Source organism: Urocampus carinirostris, chromosome 1 (genome assembly GCF_059441175.1).
Source record: "Urocampus carinirostris isolate Australia breed hairy pipefish chromosome 1, RoL_Ucar_1.0, whole genome shotgun sequence".
Lineage (NCBI taxonomy): Eukaryota > Metazoa > Chordata > Actinopteri > Syngnathiformes > Syngnathidae > Urocampus > Urocampus carinirostris.
Window position 1 is genome coordinate 46,996,326 of NC_142349.1, and position 18,800 is coordinate 47,015,125.

Consider the following 18,800-nt stretch of genomic DNA (forward strand, 5'->3'; position numbering starts at 1 on the left):
TCGTCACGCAATTGAGTTCTCCCTTCCTGCCTCCTGCCCCCGTTCTGGTCCGATCACTCCTTCGACCCCACCACGCCTCGTGACAGAATGAGCCAGCGCCGACAAGAACTCAGCGAACGATCCCAGCGCGATTTGGGGAGACCTGGAGAACGCAGCTTGGCAAGCGCCCACTGAGTCCGACCTCGACTCCCTGCCCGTTCGAACCACGGCCCCGCCCGTCGTGGCCATTGCTGTGCCTCGAATGGGGTCCCGGGAGGAATTGACACCTGCCTGTTCGACTCTCATGCCTGCCTGCCCGACTCCCGTGCCGATTGCCTGCTATTCAGTCTCCCCTGCGTGCCAGTCCGACTCCGCTGCCTGCCAGTCCGACTCCGCTGCCCGCCAGTCCGACTCCGCTGCCCGCCAGTCCGACTCCGCTGCCCGCCAGTCCGACTCCGCCGCCCGCCAGTCCGACTCCGCTGCCCGCCAGTCCGACTCCGCTGCCCGCCAGTCCGACTCCGCTGCCCGCCAGTCCGACTCCCCTGCGTGCCAGTCCGACTCCGCTGCCTGCCAGTCCGACTCCGCTGCCTGCCAGTCCGACTCAGCTGCCTGCCAGTCCGACTCCGCTGCCTGCCAGTCCGACTCCTCTGCTCCTGTTTTGCCGGTTCTGATTTTGACTCTCTCATGTTTTGCCGGTTCTGATTTTGTCTCTCATGTTTTGCCGGTTCTGATTTTGACTCTCTCATGTCTTGTCTGTTCTGATTCCGCCTGCCCTGCCTTGCCTGTTCTGATTCCGCCTGTCCTGTCTGAATCGCCACTTCTGAATCTGCCTGTCCTGAGTGCGACTCTTCTGAATCGGTCTGTCCTGAGTGCGACTCTTCTGAATCGGTCTGTCCTGAGTGCGACTCTTCTGAATCGGCCTGTCCTTAGTGCGACTCTTCTGAATCGGCCTGTCCTGAGTGCGACTCTTCTGAATCGGGCTGTCCTGAGTGCGACTCTTCTGATTTTGCCTGTCCTGTTTATCTGTCCTGTTCTCGTCGGTTCTGCCTGTCTGTTATCCCCTGTCCAGTTTGCCCGCCGGACCCCCCCCCTGCCGAGCACCGATTCCGATCCGCCTGACGCAGATGGCGCCTGCCTCTCCCCGTTCCTGCGTGTTCGGAGGAGGGAGCGGGGTTGCCCCAATCGTGAGCGTCGAACCATTCCGGGGCGCGAGGTAGTATTTTTTTTTTCTTTTTGGGACCTCGGGAGCTGTCCCTTAAAGGGGGGGCTCTGTCACGGTCGCCATGATGACCAGTATGCCACGCCCCCGAACTCAAGCTGAAGCAGATCAGCTGATTGCTGGTCTGCTATTTAAGGCTGGATTTTGGGTTTGGCGGGCGCTGGCTCATTACACAATCCCAGGTCTGTTATGCCTTGTCCTGTTTTAGGTTTAAACATTTTCCGTCTGTTAAGCCCTGTCCTGTTGAGTTCGTGCCGGAGGAACTCTGTACCATTCTGTTCTGATTGTAAGAATGTTTTTGTTTGTCTTGTCCCTGACTTTTGGACAACTTTTATTTTGTTAAATAAAACGTATGGATCGTCACGCAATTGAGTTCTCCCTTCCTGCCTCCTGCCCCCGTTCTGGTCCGATCACTCCTTCGACCCCACCACGCCTCGTGACAGTTTATGGGTATAACTGTGTTTGTGTGAGTATCGTCTTGCTTTTGTGAGTGTATGATGTTGTATGTGAGATGAAGTATGATTTACATGTCAAATGGCCTCTCATAGACAAATGTACCTTTTGCTTATCTTTACCTTTACATCTACTGGCAGCAGTCTGGTTGTATTTGTCATGTTTCCATTTTCGGCAGAGTCTGTCGCGAGAGTTGATGTGTTGCCAGGGAGGCAACTGATGTTGTCTGTGAGCAAGCCACCACCGACGAGGCGTTAAGACCGATGTCACAATTACAGAAGGAGCATGGCCTCCTTTACCGAGGAGAGCGCATCCAATTAAGCAACCCGCAACGGCGGCGCGAGTGCAAATGTCAGACGAAGGAGTGTAGACAATTAGGTGAGAATTTAAAGCGAAAGGCCCGACTGCTTATCATCTTTCAATTGAAACAGTTGATCCCTCAAATGCCACATCTTCTGTCCTTATTTGCTTTCACTTTCCCAGACCGCACCTATGCAAGCAAATGAAACTCATTTCCATCAAATCATCCGAGATCTTTCAAATTAGCTGGATCATCAAAGGACAGGATGCATTACCCTTATCACCATACCACTGATTTTTTTCACTTCACTCAGAACTGCTATGTTACAAACAGCAATAAAAAATATGGTTTAGAAATATTGACAAATATCGGAAAGTTGTATAGTGCTACTTTAAAATGTAATGCGATACAGTTGCCTGTTGAAAAATGTCATTAGTAATGTAATCCAAATACTACAATATTTAAGTAATGTAACATGATTACAATTGATTACTTTGGATTACTCCAATACCAAATATGCTTATAAAAGACTAAATAAACATACCACAAAAACAATTACCTCATTTTATTTAAGATTAATGAAACCTTGAAAATAGAATTGGAGTAAACCAAGGTCAGCTGCCTCCTTCAAATCCTACAAAACAGTGGTAAAGTTTTAACCACATAGTATACTTTCCTAAGCATTATGGGGTCCGGGAAGGGAGTGAGGCGGCATCGGAGAAAAAATAGCGGGGCTGCAGGTTCAGTCTACTACTAGGGGCTGCGTAACCTCCCCTGCTGAGCCTGTATCACACCAAAACCAGATCCATTACCCATGAAACTGATGACCAGGAGCTACAACTCAGTCGATACCGCTTCATCAGACAGTTGTATTTTAATCAGCGCCAAGACCTGGCTCAATCCAAGGGCATCATTTCGAGGTGGGGATGGGCAGATCACTCCTATCAAATTGTAATAGAATATGATACCAACCATTTTTGGTCACACCGGTCAGTAAAAAAGATTTGCTCCATCTACAGAAAAACATAATAACACTCTCATTTTCCCCAGTAAAGCAGGTGTTCTAACCACTGCAGATATTTTCAACTTGTCGCAACACTAGTGGCAGATATTTTTTCCTGTAGCCTATGCGTAGCTCATAGCATCAGGCAACCTATGTTACCACTAAAGTACAGCACTCTCAGGGATAAAAAAAATGCACTTGCTGCCCCCAGAGTGCCGTCCCCCGGCAGCTTGCTAATGTCAACCTGCCTGATGTTCACTGTAGGAGGAAACGGCGTCGGCGGCAAAGCCTTGAAGACGGCGCCAATTTTCTCCAGCACACCAATGAGACTGGAGAGCAATCTGTCCACCCAAGAGTCTCATAATCAGCACATCATTACCGAGAAGGGGGTTGATGGTCCTGTGTACAGCGTAGGGGACAGAACATCGGGAGGACGCCTGCCACTGGAAGAAATAAGACAATAACGTACTACTCAGACCATGTGAAGAAGGACAAAGAGAGGTGACATCCGACTAAAAGAGCTTCCACCTGTTTACACTCTGAACAGAAGCAGATCTTGGCTTGCTGTCTGGTCGTGATGTTCCTTAATAACTAGACATAATGGAATTGTGTGAGAGTGTGTGTTTGTGTGTGCATGTGTTTTGTATGCTTGGAATCATGTTTCTTTTGAGCTCACCTTTCTCGCCCTCAATGTATTTTTCAGTGAGTTCAAAAAGGGCAAAAGTGGATATTGCAGCCTGAATATTCTCATTTGTTTTCTTCTTTTTTTATAACAAGTGGGACTCTGGCCCAGATTTCTATCCATTTTCAACTAGGGTTGGGCAATACAGGGATTTTTGGTATTGATCCGATCCAAGTAAATGCATTGTTGATCGCTGCCGATCTGATACTGATGCTTTTTGCTTTGACATCTCATGATTATTGAATAATTTAGCCCCTCCCCCTTTGAGTTAGTTTATAATTAGGATAAAAACAGCTTAACATTGATTTGATTTGCAACCTCAGTGGAACTGCTAAATCTAGTCCCTAAAACATACCTAGACTCTATGACTTATGAATGACTACTCATGTTAAAAATGTCTTTGTATTGTTTATCGATGCCATAGCAACATCCATTGCAGCCTGGTTATCCTGGATGGGGAATTACCTCATGTACAGTCCCTTCTCAAGGTTTTGTTAATTTTTTCATGCTGAAGTTTTGAGATTTTCTTTGCCTTCATGTAGGTTTTAGATCAGGGGATAGTGTAATAATAGTCCGTAGTCTGTGCAGCACTTCGAAACTTATTGTGATTAGGGGCTACACAAATGAAAATGACTTAATTTCACTAAACTATTTTTATTAAATAACTACAATGCAAATATTTTCTATATAAACTTTAAAAAATAGATATTTCTATCACAACTATTTGAGTACAAAAGTCAAGAGAGTCAAACCCAAAGAAAATGCAATGTAAGGAAAATACAAATATAACAAAATCAACATAAATAATACCTTCCATTGAGTAATATTTTGAAAATTAAGTCAAAGCCAAAAGTGTAGGTAAACCAAAGTAAAAACCTTTTACGGCATTAATATTAAAATACTTCCACAACAACGACTTTTTCAGAACAAGTCAAGAGAATTAAACCAAAAAAAGAAGCAATGGAACAAGAACACAAATTCTGTCTAACAATGTCAACAAGCGAACTAAAATACCATATTTTTGTGACTATAAGGCACACCACTAAACCGAGCTAAAGCGAGCAATGACGGTGTCAGGGGCGGAAAACTGGTCAGTAGCCGGGACTGAGAGAGCAAGACGTGGTTGGGGTCGGAAACGAGTCGTAAGCCAGTCGTAAACAGGGGAATAGACGTAGTCAGTGACAAAAAGGGGTCGTAAGCAAGGACAGGAGAGTAGACGTGATCGGGATCAAAACAGGGTTGTAGCCGGAGACAAACTGGAGCAAAAACGGGACTGGCGAGGGTCAGGGTCGAAAAAGGCTTGTTTTGTATACACGGAGATTCGCAGCCGGACTGACAACAGGGGATTGACAGGACTGAGTTCAAATACTGACAGTGAGCCAATCATAACACGCGGCAGTTGGCGCTAAATGAGCTGAGTCACATCAGTAATGATGACATCTTATTGAAGATATATTCATTCAAAATATTAAGATTGACAATGATTTAAACTTTTGTACTGTTTAGTGCCTTTTTTTTGGGTAAAAAAAAAATACTTCATTAATAAAAAGATATTCAATTAAATACAAGTAAAATACATAAAATATCATGCAAATGTGCAATTCTTAACAGACTTTTAAGTTGAGAAACGTACATTCATTTTATATATCATGAGTCTCACCTAAGACGGCACGGCAAGTGGTTTGTGCGTCCGCGGCACAGTTCTGAGGTCATGGGATTGATCTCTCCTGTGTGAAGTTTGCATGTTCTCCCCGTGATTGCGAGGGTTTCCTCCAGGGTCTCCGGTTTCCTCCCACGTTCCAAAAACATGCATTTCAGGTGAATTGGCCGGTCCAAATTGTCCCTAGGTGTGAATGAGCGAATGAGTTGTCTGTCCCTGTGTACCCTGCGATTGGCTGGCAACCAGTTCAGGGTGTCTCCTGCCCACTGCCCGGAGATGGCTGGGATGGGCTCCAGCCCCCCCGCGACCCTAATGAGGATAAGCGATACGGCTAATGAGATGAGATGAGATGAGTCTCACCTAAGACGTCACGGTGAATGAGTGGTTTGTGCGTCCGCGGCACAGTTCTGAGGTCATGGGATTGTTCTCTCCTGTGTGAAGTTTGCATGTTCTCCCCGTGATTGCGAGGGTTTCCTCCAGGCTCTCTGGTTTCCTCTCATATTCCAAAAACATGCATGTCAGGTTTATTGGCCGGTCCACCACCCTTGCGACTCTACTGAAGATAAGTGGTGCAGATAATGGATGGATGGCCTCTCACCTAGAGGGAGCTGATATAGCTGTCTACAATCTTCCTTGTGGAGTAAAAACTAAAAGCTTGCATAGGCTTGATTGAAAAATAAGAAGAAAAATGGTGCAGTTTGGTCGCTTTGAGTCGTCATAGTTTTCATTAAGTCAAAGCCCAAAAGTGTAGGTAAACCAAAGTAAAAACTTTTTACGGCATAAATATTAAAATACTTCCGCAACAACGACTTTTTCAGAACAAGTCAAGAGAATTAAACCAACTCTCCTGTCCTGGCTTACGACCCTTTTTGTCCCTGACTACGTCTATTCCCCCGTTTACTACTGGCTTACGACTGTGCTTTAAAGCAATCTTTTTTGGGTTGACGAGAAAATACAGCAACATCTAGTGGCCAAATAATTCTTGCTATCACTTCAGATTTACAGATATGCAAACTTTTGTCGCGTTATTCTTCAGTCAAGACAAATAAACTGTGTGTGGGATAGACATGCTTGAATTGTTTAAATATTATCATTATTTTCAATTTGATCGCTGCCATTTCAAAAAAACTTACCTCCATCCAGCCTGCCATTATCTCCTCCACTAATGCTCAGCCCATTCCAGCTATTTAAGGCAGTGGCTAGGGAACACCCTGAACTGGTTGCCAGCCAGTTCACTCACTCCCTCAACCAAACCTAGGGGCATTTTGGGCCGGCCAATTGACCTGCAATGCATGTTTTTTGTAATGTGGGAGGAAACCGGAGTGCGCGGAGGTAACCCACGCAAGTACAAGGAGAACATGCAAACTCCGCACAGGAAGACTGGTCACTGGATTTCAACCCATTACCTCAGAACTTCGCTGCAGACGTGCTGACAACTCAGCTGCCCAAATGTAAATGCGTAAACGTGCCCAAAAATAAGACAGGATTTTTTTGAAATAACAACGAAAGATTTATTAACTATGTAAGTATTGTAAGTGCCTCGTTTAGCAAAAAAAGGCTTGTGAATTGCGCAAACCTCTAGAACATGTTATGACATCCTGATTTGTCTGCCATTATTTACACTAAACTGAAACATTAATGACATTTGAAAAAACAAATCAAACCAAACACGACAATTTGACATGTAAAGAAATTTGAAAAAATGCGTGCTTCACATGAAAGACATTTAGAATACAGTTCACAAGCCTTATGTTTCAGCACTAACAGCAATTAGTTACAAGAACTTTGAAGCCAAGACAGGCTGTAAAACACTAAAGCAAGCATGTCATGACGTTGTGCAATTAACACTCTGTTTTTGGTGTCAGACTTCAAACAGCATGTAAGCCAGGGGTCTCCAATGTGGTGCCTTCAGGCACTAAGAACAGCTGAGGTGCCCGCGGACCAGTTCCTAAAATAGCTCATCAGTGCTAGGGCATTGTGATTTTCTAGAAACATGCTTACGTGGTTGACAGGGTATATTTATTCCAACTTCCAATAATGACCTGGTAATAACATAAAAATAACATGACAATTTTTCTTTTTTTTGGTGGGGGGGGGGCTCATGCATATTAAACTGTGTGCCCTTTGCAGTAATTAGTAACAAAAATATGCTCTTAGCTTCAAAAAGGTTGGAGACCCCTGAATTGTCAGCATTTGTCCACAGAATCGTCAGCCGAATCAAAGTTAAGCTCACAGTGCAGCTGTAAAACATCACAACAGTTAGGTGTAAGAGCTAATGGGAAGAAGCTTTTTGCTTTTCTTATTAAAATGAATGAATACAAGGAATTTAAATGTGACTCCAAATTGTAGTCAATTAAAAAAAATCAATTTAATGGATTCAAACACTGTTCAGAAGATCATTGGCTGCTCTCTTCCCAGTTTACAGGCCATCGCCAGTTTGTAATTGCGTAGCAAATCCATCAACGTTATAAAAGACTCTCCCCACCCCAGCCACAACCTCTTTGACCTGTTTCCCTCTGGTAGGCGCTACAGGTCTCTCGAAACAAGGACAAACAGGATCAGAAGCAGTCTCTTCCCCAGGGCAATCACCACCCAAGACATATATCTTGCTACTTATCATAAGTTGTTTTCCTTTCAGTAAAAATGTATACCTTGTAACTTATTTTGGGTATTTTGTTGCTGCTAAATATTATTTCACTTATGTTCATTGCACTATTGTTACGATCCACTATTATTTTTCATTCACAAACGTTGCATGATTATCATGACTTAGGTCAGTCTCTAAGAACTATGTTTGTAGGTTTTTCCCCTGCCTTTTATTCTGATAGTCGTATCTTTTTTTGTTTGAAGTCTTTATGACATGTTTCCATGGAGTGCCATGCATATGATGTCTACTATGTTGTTATTAATGACAATAAAGACAATTTAATTAATTTCCGTTTTTATTGGCAATTTAAGTCGAGTGCCATTTGCTTCCACTTTACTGTTTCCATGGATGTGCTTGAAAATATAAGTTTCGTTTGAGTGGACAAATGGAAAAAAGGAAAAGTGAGTATACCGAGAGTAAAGGAAAATACTTTCATGATCCTTCATTCACTTACTAGTTTGAACTCAAAAATGTGAGATAAGACTAGGTAATGTTGCCTTAAAGAACACTAGTAAGTGTTTTCCAGTGTTTAAATGAAAATTGTAATGATAGTTAACAGTTCTTTGCTGACTTCAAAGCACAAAAAGAACTAGGTGTTTTTTTTTTCAGCTGTCACTTTTTGAGTTTTCGTGAGTGAAGCACAGGGATAGAAAGAGAGAACTGGCTAATGGTGTTTAATGAAATGGGTTCATTTCTGCTTGTGTCACCGTTTTATTCTTTTTTCAAAAAAAAAAAAAAAAACATTACAGCTCCCGGTATTCTAAAGCTTACCTGATTGGCATCCTGTTCGAAACAGAGATCTGGTATGCTAGTTAGTGCCCATTCACAATATTTCCATACGGTACTAAAAGCTTACATTACCGATTATAATCAATCAGATAATGGGCAAAATGTGTTTTTATTAGTAGAATGAAAATGAAGTACGCAAACACTAGAAGAACAGGACTTTTTTTTAACTTTTTGACCTTCTGGATGAATTAAGTAGCGTGAAATGCCAAGTAATAAAAATAGCTTGATTGTGTAACAAATATCATGCACGCAAGCCTGTTTTGATCATTTTTAAAACGCTTTAGGCACTTTTGAATGCCTTGTTCTACCATTTATCCATTTCCCGCAGTGTATGTTCTCATGAGGGGTTAGCCGGATCCCATCTGACCTAGTCCCTCATCTGATTCTCAGCCAGTCCCGGATACATACAAAGAAATCTCATTGCATACAGTGTTTAACTATATTTTTATCAATGACAGTAGACAACACAACAACCGAACAACCAAAGCAAAGCGAAGCAAAACAAAAACTACAATCCAAATCATGGTCTACTGTGATTTCCTTGAACATTTTAATTTTCAAATACAAATTCAAATCCCTCATGTTTGAGGTGTATTTCTGTGTTTCTAAACTGGTGGGTCGGGACTCAAAAGTGCGTCGCTGGCCTGTTTTTAGTGAGTCGCAGCACTTAACCATGGCAAAATAATGCTAAGAAGAAGACAAAAAAACGAAGGTCAATTACACTCCTTAACAGTAGATGACGATAATGCCCTGCCCTATCTTTTCTCTTTGTTCAGTCAATCGGCTCGTTTGAGAGGGTGCACATCTCATTTTATTGTGATTTTGTTGGTTCCATTTCCTTTTCTGCTTATAATAATTGGTCCCAACCAAGTTAGTGATAAGGGGAAGAAAAAGTGGAAAACAGCAACAACAACAATCGAGTTGAAGAAGGAAACCATTGAAAATTATGAAAATAGAGTACCAGTGTCTACCACTGGAGCACTGCTGGAATGTACAGTAAATTGTTTAAAAATGTTATATTTTTCCCCTTTTACGAGTAATTTAATCTTTATAATCTACATAATTAAATCATTCGCGAAGTCTGGATACATGCTTCATTAATAATTTGAAATTCTTCTTTTTATGTGGCTAGTTCAAAGTAGTTTTAAGGGGTCACTTATCTGTGATATAATCTTATTTGCGAGTATGATCAGTACTTGAAGTCGTTTTGGTGGTAAGTTTTTTCTTTTTTTTTAAGGTGAATATATTCCATTGTATCTGACTTAAACCGCACACTCATTTAATTGGATATATTTGGAAGTGGATCTTTTTTTTTTGGTTTGGGTCGCAGCTTGTCATTAGTGTGGGATGGTTGGTCCTGTAGTCAGGCAAGTTGAGAACCAGTGGTGTATTTTACCCGACTCCTCTAAATCGGGTTATTTCCTACATGACATTACTCCAGGATCAACCGTGCAAACACGGCAGAGCTTTCAACGCCGCCCACAATTATTATTTATTTTTCGGAGGCATCTAAATCGTTTATTGGGACTTACTTGTTTATTGAGATTTATCCTTCCTCCTTCAAATCCATGCTAAAATTGAAGCACAGAAACGGGACGCAGTAGAATTAGTACCTTTGTCTGCCGCATGGGGTCAGTAGTGTACAGAACTTCTATAGCTATCAATAATAAAAAGCAATTTTAGAGCACATAAGTGCATAATAATGCACACTCAAACTAAGGTGAAGTCGTTCATCAACAGCCAAAGTTGGACACCAGCACTTAAAAGTACAATTAAATGACTAAAGAGTATTTGATTTGATAATTAGTCCCCTAAATCTTTCTTAACCTCAGCCAAAACACTTTGGGGAAAAATATACTGTAATGTCTTCCCAATGTACAAAAATGTCACAGATTTTTTTTTTAAATGAAGGGATGAATCTCTTATCTGATATTTACATCTCATTCTTAGGATTTTCTATGAGCAAACTCCTGCTTTTTATTGATTTCTACAAATCTCAACAGGTAGATACGCTTGTTGACTTTACCTTGAATCATCTAGCTCAGGGATGTCAAACTCAGTTTGGCTCTGAACCACATCTAGACTCTATTCTCAAGTGGGCCTGGTCAGTAAAAGAATGCCAATCCCATATGATAGTTTATTTTATTTTTTTATCTTTTAGTATCATGCTTTATAATTCGGACTACTTCTTAATAACCTACCTTACATGTTATAATCGCAGATGATCAGATTACTTTTTCTAAACACGACACATTTATTCACAAACGATTGGGAAAAATGATTTTTATGTTTGGCATTGAACGTGTTAACTCTTTTTTGTAACAATTGAGTGAATGCAGTTTCACACCTGAACCAACTCACCACACTATACAGATTCAACATTGCCGAAGAGATCATTTGTTCTACATTTATTTAAAAAAAAAGGAAGTAGAGACTCGCTTTTTTGACATACTCAGAAATGCATGGGGGGGTGGGGTTAAATCATCTTAGGGCCAGATATAGCTGCAAATAATGTCACTGTCACTGGCATAGCTAGATCAACAACAAGTGCACTCTATTTGTGGCAAATGTATTGAAATGGGACGTTGACACGAAGTCGGTAGAACTTCCTGCTTTAAAAAAAAGTGTTTCCCAAAATTTAGCAGCCTAATCACATATTTTGAATAACTCTCATAATAAACTAAAAGTAAAATGAAATACAGTCGAGTTTACTCTTGGAAACTGCCATCTAGTCGGTTATTTGTTACTAATTACTTTCAGGGTAACACGCTACTTTTGGGTATTCTAAGGGGTAAGGCAATACATTCTTTAAATTCTTTAAATGGCTAACACGATTGTCCGCCATCTTGCTGCTAAGGGTGCCCAAAATAACAAAAACCTGACCAAGTCTTTATTTCTTCTTCTTTAGCCCTTATTTTTTACCTTCTTGTTTCTTTTTCCTTTTTCATTCTTTTTTTCTCCTTTCCTTTTACTTTCCCCCTCCCCAGACTTCCAGTTTGTATCCATTTTATTCTTCCTTTTACCGGTTTTCTTTCACTTTTCCTTTTATTTCTTCTTTACTTTTTTCTTTTGTCTTTAATTTGCTTCTTTCTTCTTATTTCTTCATCCTTCCCCCTTTTTAGTTCACAAACAGCTGAGCAAGGAAAAAGTAAATGGTTGATTTATTCGTGTACCCCTTGTGAGTTTAAGCACTTGTTTTTCAGTTGCACACACGACATAGATCACAATCTATTGCTGCATCGCTGAGGTCATATTGTGAGATAACAGGAAAGTGTAGTACGTGCATTGTATTTGTTGGGAAACGCTGCCATATAGTGGTCAAATGCAGCATTTGAGTATTAATGCAATCACAAATTGGAGAACTCCAAATGCTGTCGATGAAAAGTGTAATTTATTACAATAGAAATGTTTTAAAGTATTTCTATTACTAAGAGTGTCATGATTGTAGATTTAGGGCTCCTGTGACTGCCCAATTGGCGCCAACAGCTTTGAGCGCTGATTGGTTCAGAGACTCTTTTTAAACCCCCGGCTTCCAAGAGGAAGCTGTCAGATCGTTGCGAACCTTTGCTCCCAGCTAGGCAAGCTCATTCCATCCGACATTTTCCTGCCCTGTTTTCTCCTGCCTGATACCTGTTGCCGACCTGTTTCTGGACTCGTTTCTGCCCTGTTCTGCCATCCCGACCACAGACCTGTTTTGCCCTGCTTCCTGCCTGATACCTGTTGTCGACCTCTTTTCTGAACTCGATACCGCACTTGGTCTCCCGTCCCGGCTAGTGACTAGTATCCCTGCAGTCTACGATTGTCCTTGCTCGACACGGAAGTGCCACTTCCGCGTTCCCGCCACCTGCTACCCGTGTTCCTCGATCATCGGATCGTGGAAGCAAGCGCTGCTCTCCCTCTTTCTTCAATAAAACTGAGTAAACGAACGCTACTGGGTCCTGTCTCTGTTTCTGGTGCGTGACAAAGAGTTCAAATGAAATTTAATATTTACCCTTTTTAAATTGTATTATTGTTACTATACATTTTGTTTATTTTATCAAATTTATATTTGATGATATTTACATTTATTTATTGTAAAATGTATGACAATATGGTCTATTAAATAATAATGTGAATTAATTTACTCTTTAAGCATATGTTGGAATTTTATTTACTGGTATTCACTAGAAATGCAAGAACTGTATTTGACTAGATTAAGCACGGCGTATTTAATCGATTCCAATTAATCAATATGTAGTACAGCAATACAGTGTTAGTTATTTTACACTACAGTGTTATTAGACAAAATTGCCAATGAAAATAAAACAGACATAAATCGGGTTATGGAGTTGACACTAATTAAGTCAAATCAAGTCAAGTCAGGTTTAATTGTATAGCCCTTAATCACAAATAGTCTCAAAGGGCTGCACAGACCACATATTATTGCAAACCACAGACTATTATTACACCATCCCCTGATTTAAACCCTACATGAGGTAAAAAATGCGCCGCTTCCTCCTTCCACCTCGCTCATGTCAGATGTCATTTCACCTTCTCTCGAATAACTTTCAAGCTTCACAAACTTTCTTTCCGCTTTTCAACTGCATAATTAACTATACACTATTTTAATTACAAATATTTTTGGGGGGGATTGAACACAATTGACTTTTGTGGCTTTAGTGCAGTGGTTAGCACCTCTAACACTTAAAAGGTCCCAGGTTCCAGACCGGCTGGAAACATGTATTGGCCAGGCTGTACTTGCCCAAGCCACACCACAGGAAATTCTGCCCCTACGACCATAGTGGTTAAGGGATCCAAACAAACCAATATATGTATTTAGATGTTCATTAAGAAATACTGTGCACTTACAATCTTACTAATTGGGACACTTTTTTTTAAATGCTAGACTGGTTTTGAATATTTTTTTACAGGTGGGTAGTTTTTTTTGTCGAAGTCATTTTGTAAGTAGCTCGCATGATTAACACGTTTAAGTACCCCTGCACTATACAGTGCAGCAACACCCAGTGGTGAAACATTCCACACTGTCCCTTTAATGCTGAAGTGATCAGTGTTCAACGTGAAGTCCATTCCCTAATTCTATTGCGCTCACGTAGCCAGGCGCTGAACCCACAGTGCGAGTGCGTGTGCGAACGTGAGCGTGTGCGCGCGTTTGGCGGGTCTCTCTCCCTCATCACCAGTCTGACGCACAGAAGCAGCAGGAGCGGCAGCGGAGCAGCGGCAAAGCGACGATAGAAGAGGCAAAGAAGCCAGGACCTTCGTAGAGCTCCAAAAGAGTGTGCGTGTGAAGCAGCCCCAGAGCAACACGTTCTCTGCGCCAGGACTCAGAAAGAAGCCGGCTGAGGGCTCGACAGCGGCGGTGGTGTTGGCTCCTCACCTGCTCCGGACCATGGCAGCGTGTGGACTGGTCAGGAAGATGTGGCTCTCCTGTTGGATTCTGCTCTCGGCAATTTGCTTCAGCGCCCGGGCTCAGGGTAAGAAGGCGCAACAATTGATTGGTATCTACTTGTGAATTTCATGTCAAGTCTTTTCGACGATGGGATTAAGTTTGGAATGTTTTTTCCTTTCTTGGTTGTCTCAAATGACTCGCAACACTCATTGCCACATCAGCTGACAAATTTAATGAGATTTGCAAATTGTCTCCTGAGAAATCACAGGGAGGTATTAAAATGTGCTTTTATTAATGCGGTGATGGAGGTGAGTGCTATCATTTTGTGACTATGCATTTTCCCAACATAAACCAAACTATATATATATATATATATATATATATATATATATATATATATATATATATATATATGAAAAGAAGTCAGTTACTAGTCACCTTATTGAAAAAATATAGCTGTGCTCCCCATTGCCCAAATTTCTATCCCCCCAAAATATTACGGTACTCGCAAAGTAACCATCTAGTTACAGACTACTATCAATACTAACATTGAAGCAGACCTCCTTAAAGTCATTAAAACGGCCACATGATAAAATAAAAATAATTTGAAAACATTTTTACACCAACCTGTGGAAGCAATGAACCCTTTATATTTCTTGGCTTGTGAAATCTTGTGAGCTTGCAAACTACTAGCTGACATATTCTATATACATTTTGTCTTTTTTCTTCAAACCCTCGGAAATGTCCTTCTCGATTTCTTGGTGATATCCAAGACGTTTTCAATGTTTCTCCAGGCATGGTGTATTGCAAAAAACAAGAAAAATAATTAAATAAAAAGACCACAATTTGCTACTGGTGACACACCAAATGCATATGCTTAAAGAAACTGACCCCTGATTTCAGTATTTTTTTCTTATAGTTGCAAATATGGCTTAGATGCAAGTATATATATATATATATATATATATATATATATATATATATATATATATATATATATATATATATATATATATATATATATATATATATATATATATATATATATATATATATATATATATATATATATATATATATATATATATATATATATATATATATATATATATATATATATATATATATATATATATATATATATATATATATATATACTGTATATATATATATATATATATATATATATATATATATATATATATATATATATATATATATATATATATATACTCTGTACTTTAGATAGTGCCAATGCAACTGTATTCATGTATATATATACTGTATTCATGTATATACGTATATATATATATATATATATATATATATATATATATATATATATATATATATATATATATATATATATATATATATATATATATATATATATATATATATATATATATATATATATATATATATATATATATATATATTATTGCGGGGCGCAATTAAATACTGAGAATAATACTTATTTATCTATTTTTCTTTGTTTTTTGCTCAAGTGAGAACTGTTAAAGTCAAGAAACCCATTTATCAGGGAGAAAGCTCAATAAACTGTCGTTCCAATTGTAGATTGAGCCCCGCTTTTTGCCCAGAGGCCACCTTAATGGCTTTGCAGCCGCCGCCACGACATAGCAATGGGCAAATAAAGTGGGGTTATTATACAAAAACTGTATAACGTTGTGCCTAATGACCATTTTCTAACGCATGCGATGCAGAATGAATGAGTACATCACACATGGGCAGTCTATGAGAATATGCTCTTATACACTGTCCTTTATGAGCACTGAGATGTAATGAGATTCTCAAATGGATGGCAAGTCGGTCATTTCTGTCCTTGGTGTCATGATAAAATACTCAATGAGTGGTAAATTGAAGGTTAGGCTAAACTAAATTGTACTTTTCTTCCAGCTGTTACAATCATTAAAGGTAAGTTTGTCGAGGTTATGGGCAAGTACCTGCTAGAAAGTGCTGTGAACACACAAAGTGTGACAATTTTGGATAAGCTACCAAGTTTTTTTTCTGTTTTTTTCCAAATGATACACATGTTTATCTTTTTGGCATACCGTGTAGACCAGGGGTCTCCAACATGGTGCCCACAGGCACCAGGGTGCCCCCTCGAGGCAGATGAGGTTCCTGTGAACCAGTTTTGGGTCATTGGGTCGTGGTAAAATGTTTTTTTTCAGTGGATGGTTGATTCTATTTAACCCTAATTTAAATACACACAAACACACAAGAACATTTTTGGATGTTGTTTTTGTGAAGCCGCTGCCCATATTAATTTTTCACACAAATACAAAGTGAAAATGACCTCCAGGTGGCAGCATGAGGCCATAAGGCAGAAAGACAAAGAAGAAGTGAGTTGAGGACGATGACAAAGTGATAAAAGTGAGAATGTCTAACTTTTACACTACTTGGGTTTGAACTTAAATTTACCAAATGTATCTCTCTGAGTTTTTGTTTTGGGTGAGTGACTTGACAGCCAACATTGAGAACTTGTGGTCAGTTTCTGATTATTATTTATTCTGACTGGAGTAAAAAAATGCAGCCTCACTGGCTCAACATCCAATATTGACCACACAAGCTTTTTTTTGAACAGGTATAACAATTACCACATATCCAGATTGTTCTCAGATTTATCTTTTACACAGATGTGGCAAATGAACCACGTTGATTGCTTGTACACTATTGCTGTGAGGAAGAAAATGCTGTTTTTTGGTCCAATTGTCTAGTGATGGCAGCTTTTTTAGAATAATTGACATGAATTGTGTTTTGAAATATGTATCTTAAACTATTGAGGTTACTCTGTACATTACTTTAAAAAGGTTTTAAATCCTGAAGGAATTCCTCACGAGCCATATGACAGACACTGCAAGAATTAATTTAATATCCAGGCGACATATTACGTGTTAATTTTTACAAGAGGTGGCATGTCTGTGTCTTCCCCTCATCTTCCATTCGCCTTCCTCAGTGCAGCAAAGTGCTAAAAGCAGCATAATCCCTTTGCTTGTTTGTCTTTGAGCAGGTTGCCTGGCTCCAAAGTGCTCCCAACCTTATCTGAAAGGAGTCTCAGGCGTCTCTTAATATTCAGGGCACAGTTCCTCTCACCGTTATTACCATCCTTTTCTCTTTTTTTATTTTTAAAGGTAACACACCAGCGAGTCAGTGAGGAACTGTTGAGTGCCTCTGGGCTACTTCACAGGGTTTTACCTTCTTCCCATAAAACAGACCTCTTTCGCATCCTTTCAGCTCGCCTGCATGTCTCTTTGCCATCAACCTATGTGTCTGGTCCTTCCTGGTAGAATGATTCCCTATGTGCTTACCCAGTCACGACTTTAGTTATAAGTGTTTTCAATTCTATTTCACACTCGCAGAGATTTTGTCTGCTTAAGTGTGGTTGAGAACTCGTTCTCATGAGAAACGCTTGTTTGCAAATGCAAAATTCTGCTGAGAAAAGATCCTTCTTGGGGAGCAGAGGATGTTGAAAAATTAGGCGCAAGGGGTGTCTTAGCCCTCCCTGAGTGAGCCTGGGGTGGCATGTGCTTGTTTTCTAGCGGCATCCAACTGTGTTTGACACTGCCACCTGTGTCGACGTGCTGGAGGACGACCCAAGAGTCCACCGCGGTTGTCTTGCCTTAAGCGCCTCGCAGCAGGCCATTCCAAGACTCATTTAGTCCTGCTTTCTCGTAAGCATGCCAGGTAATAGATGTGAGGACAGTTGGGTAGCGTGACTGATGGTGACAAAAGGGGAGTTACTTGATTACTGGATATTCGATCAGAGCTCTCAGCTCAGGATAGATTTCTGTTTTTGTGAAGGTTGTATGGAACGGACAGGGTTTGTGCTCTTTTTAATTGCAATAATTGTGAAACTAGTTTGATTTTCTTTGACTAAACCTGTCTGGATTGATAACATGATAACTATCTCATATGATTCTAAGAGCTCCTTTTTGAAAGTTCATTCCCACTTGATTAAAAAGTCAATAATTTGTTCTCTGATGTCAATTAGCTGTTGTTAAATTTTGCACTGATATGAAACCAACAGGGCAGCACGGCGGCACAGTGGTTAGCACGTGTGCGGCAAAGCTCTCAGGTCTTGGGAACCTCCTGTGTGGGTTCAAATCCAGCTACCAGACTTACTGTGCGGAGTTTGTATGTTCTCCCCGTGCTTGTGTGGGTTTCCTCCGGGCACTCCGGTTTCCTCCCACATTCCAAAGACATGCATTTCAGGTGGATTGGCCGGTCCAAATTGTCCTTAGGTGTGAATGAGCGAGCGAGTTGTCTGTCCCTGTGTGCCCTGCGATTGGCTGGCAACCAGTTCAGGGTGTCCGCTGCCCGATGATTGCTGTGATGGGCTCCAGCACCCCCGCGACCCTACTGAGGATAAGCGGTGCAGCTAATGAGATGAGATGAGATGAAACCAACACATTCCTTTTATATTAGAGGAGCTGTACGGAATTTTGAACTTTTATACCTGCTACCGCCTTCTCCTGACCTGTGTCATCATTAATACATCCGACAGAGAGCGCTAAACCATGCCCACCATAATTACGATATCTATATATCACACGCAGAGCAAATAGAGCGACCGTAACAAAAACGAGCGACTCTTTGGTTGCCCATCCTGATAACATAGCCGTACAATTTCTTCCTTATTATGCAAATGTATCTTAAAAGA

The 18,800-nt window shown here is 40.5% G+C and overlaps 1 protein-coding gene across 1 annotated transcript in view; it reads left to right on the top strand.

Moving 5' to 3' along the window:
• Positions 1 to 13,945: 13,945 nt before the first annotated feature.
• Positions 13,946 to 18,800, top strand: part of LOC148374935 (protein sidekick-2-like) — a 211,999-nt gene continuing 207,144 nt past the window's right edge. The window contains exon 1 of the mRNA XM_088342656.1: positions 13,946 to 14,204. Within this exon, the coding sequence (XP_088198782.1) occupies positions 14,120 to 14,204 (85 nt within the window). The 5' untranslated portion in view covers positions 13,946 to 14,119. The remainder of the gene's footprint in view (positions 14,205 to 18,800) is intronic.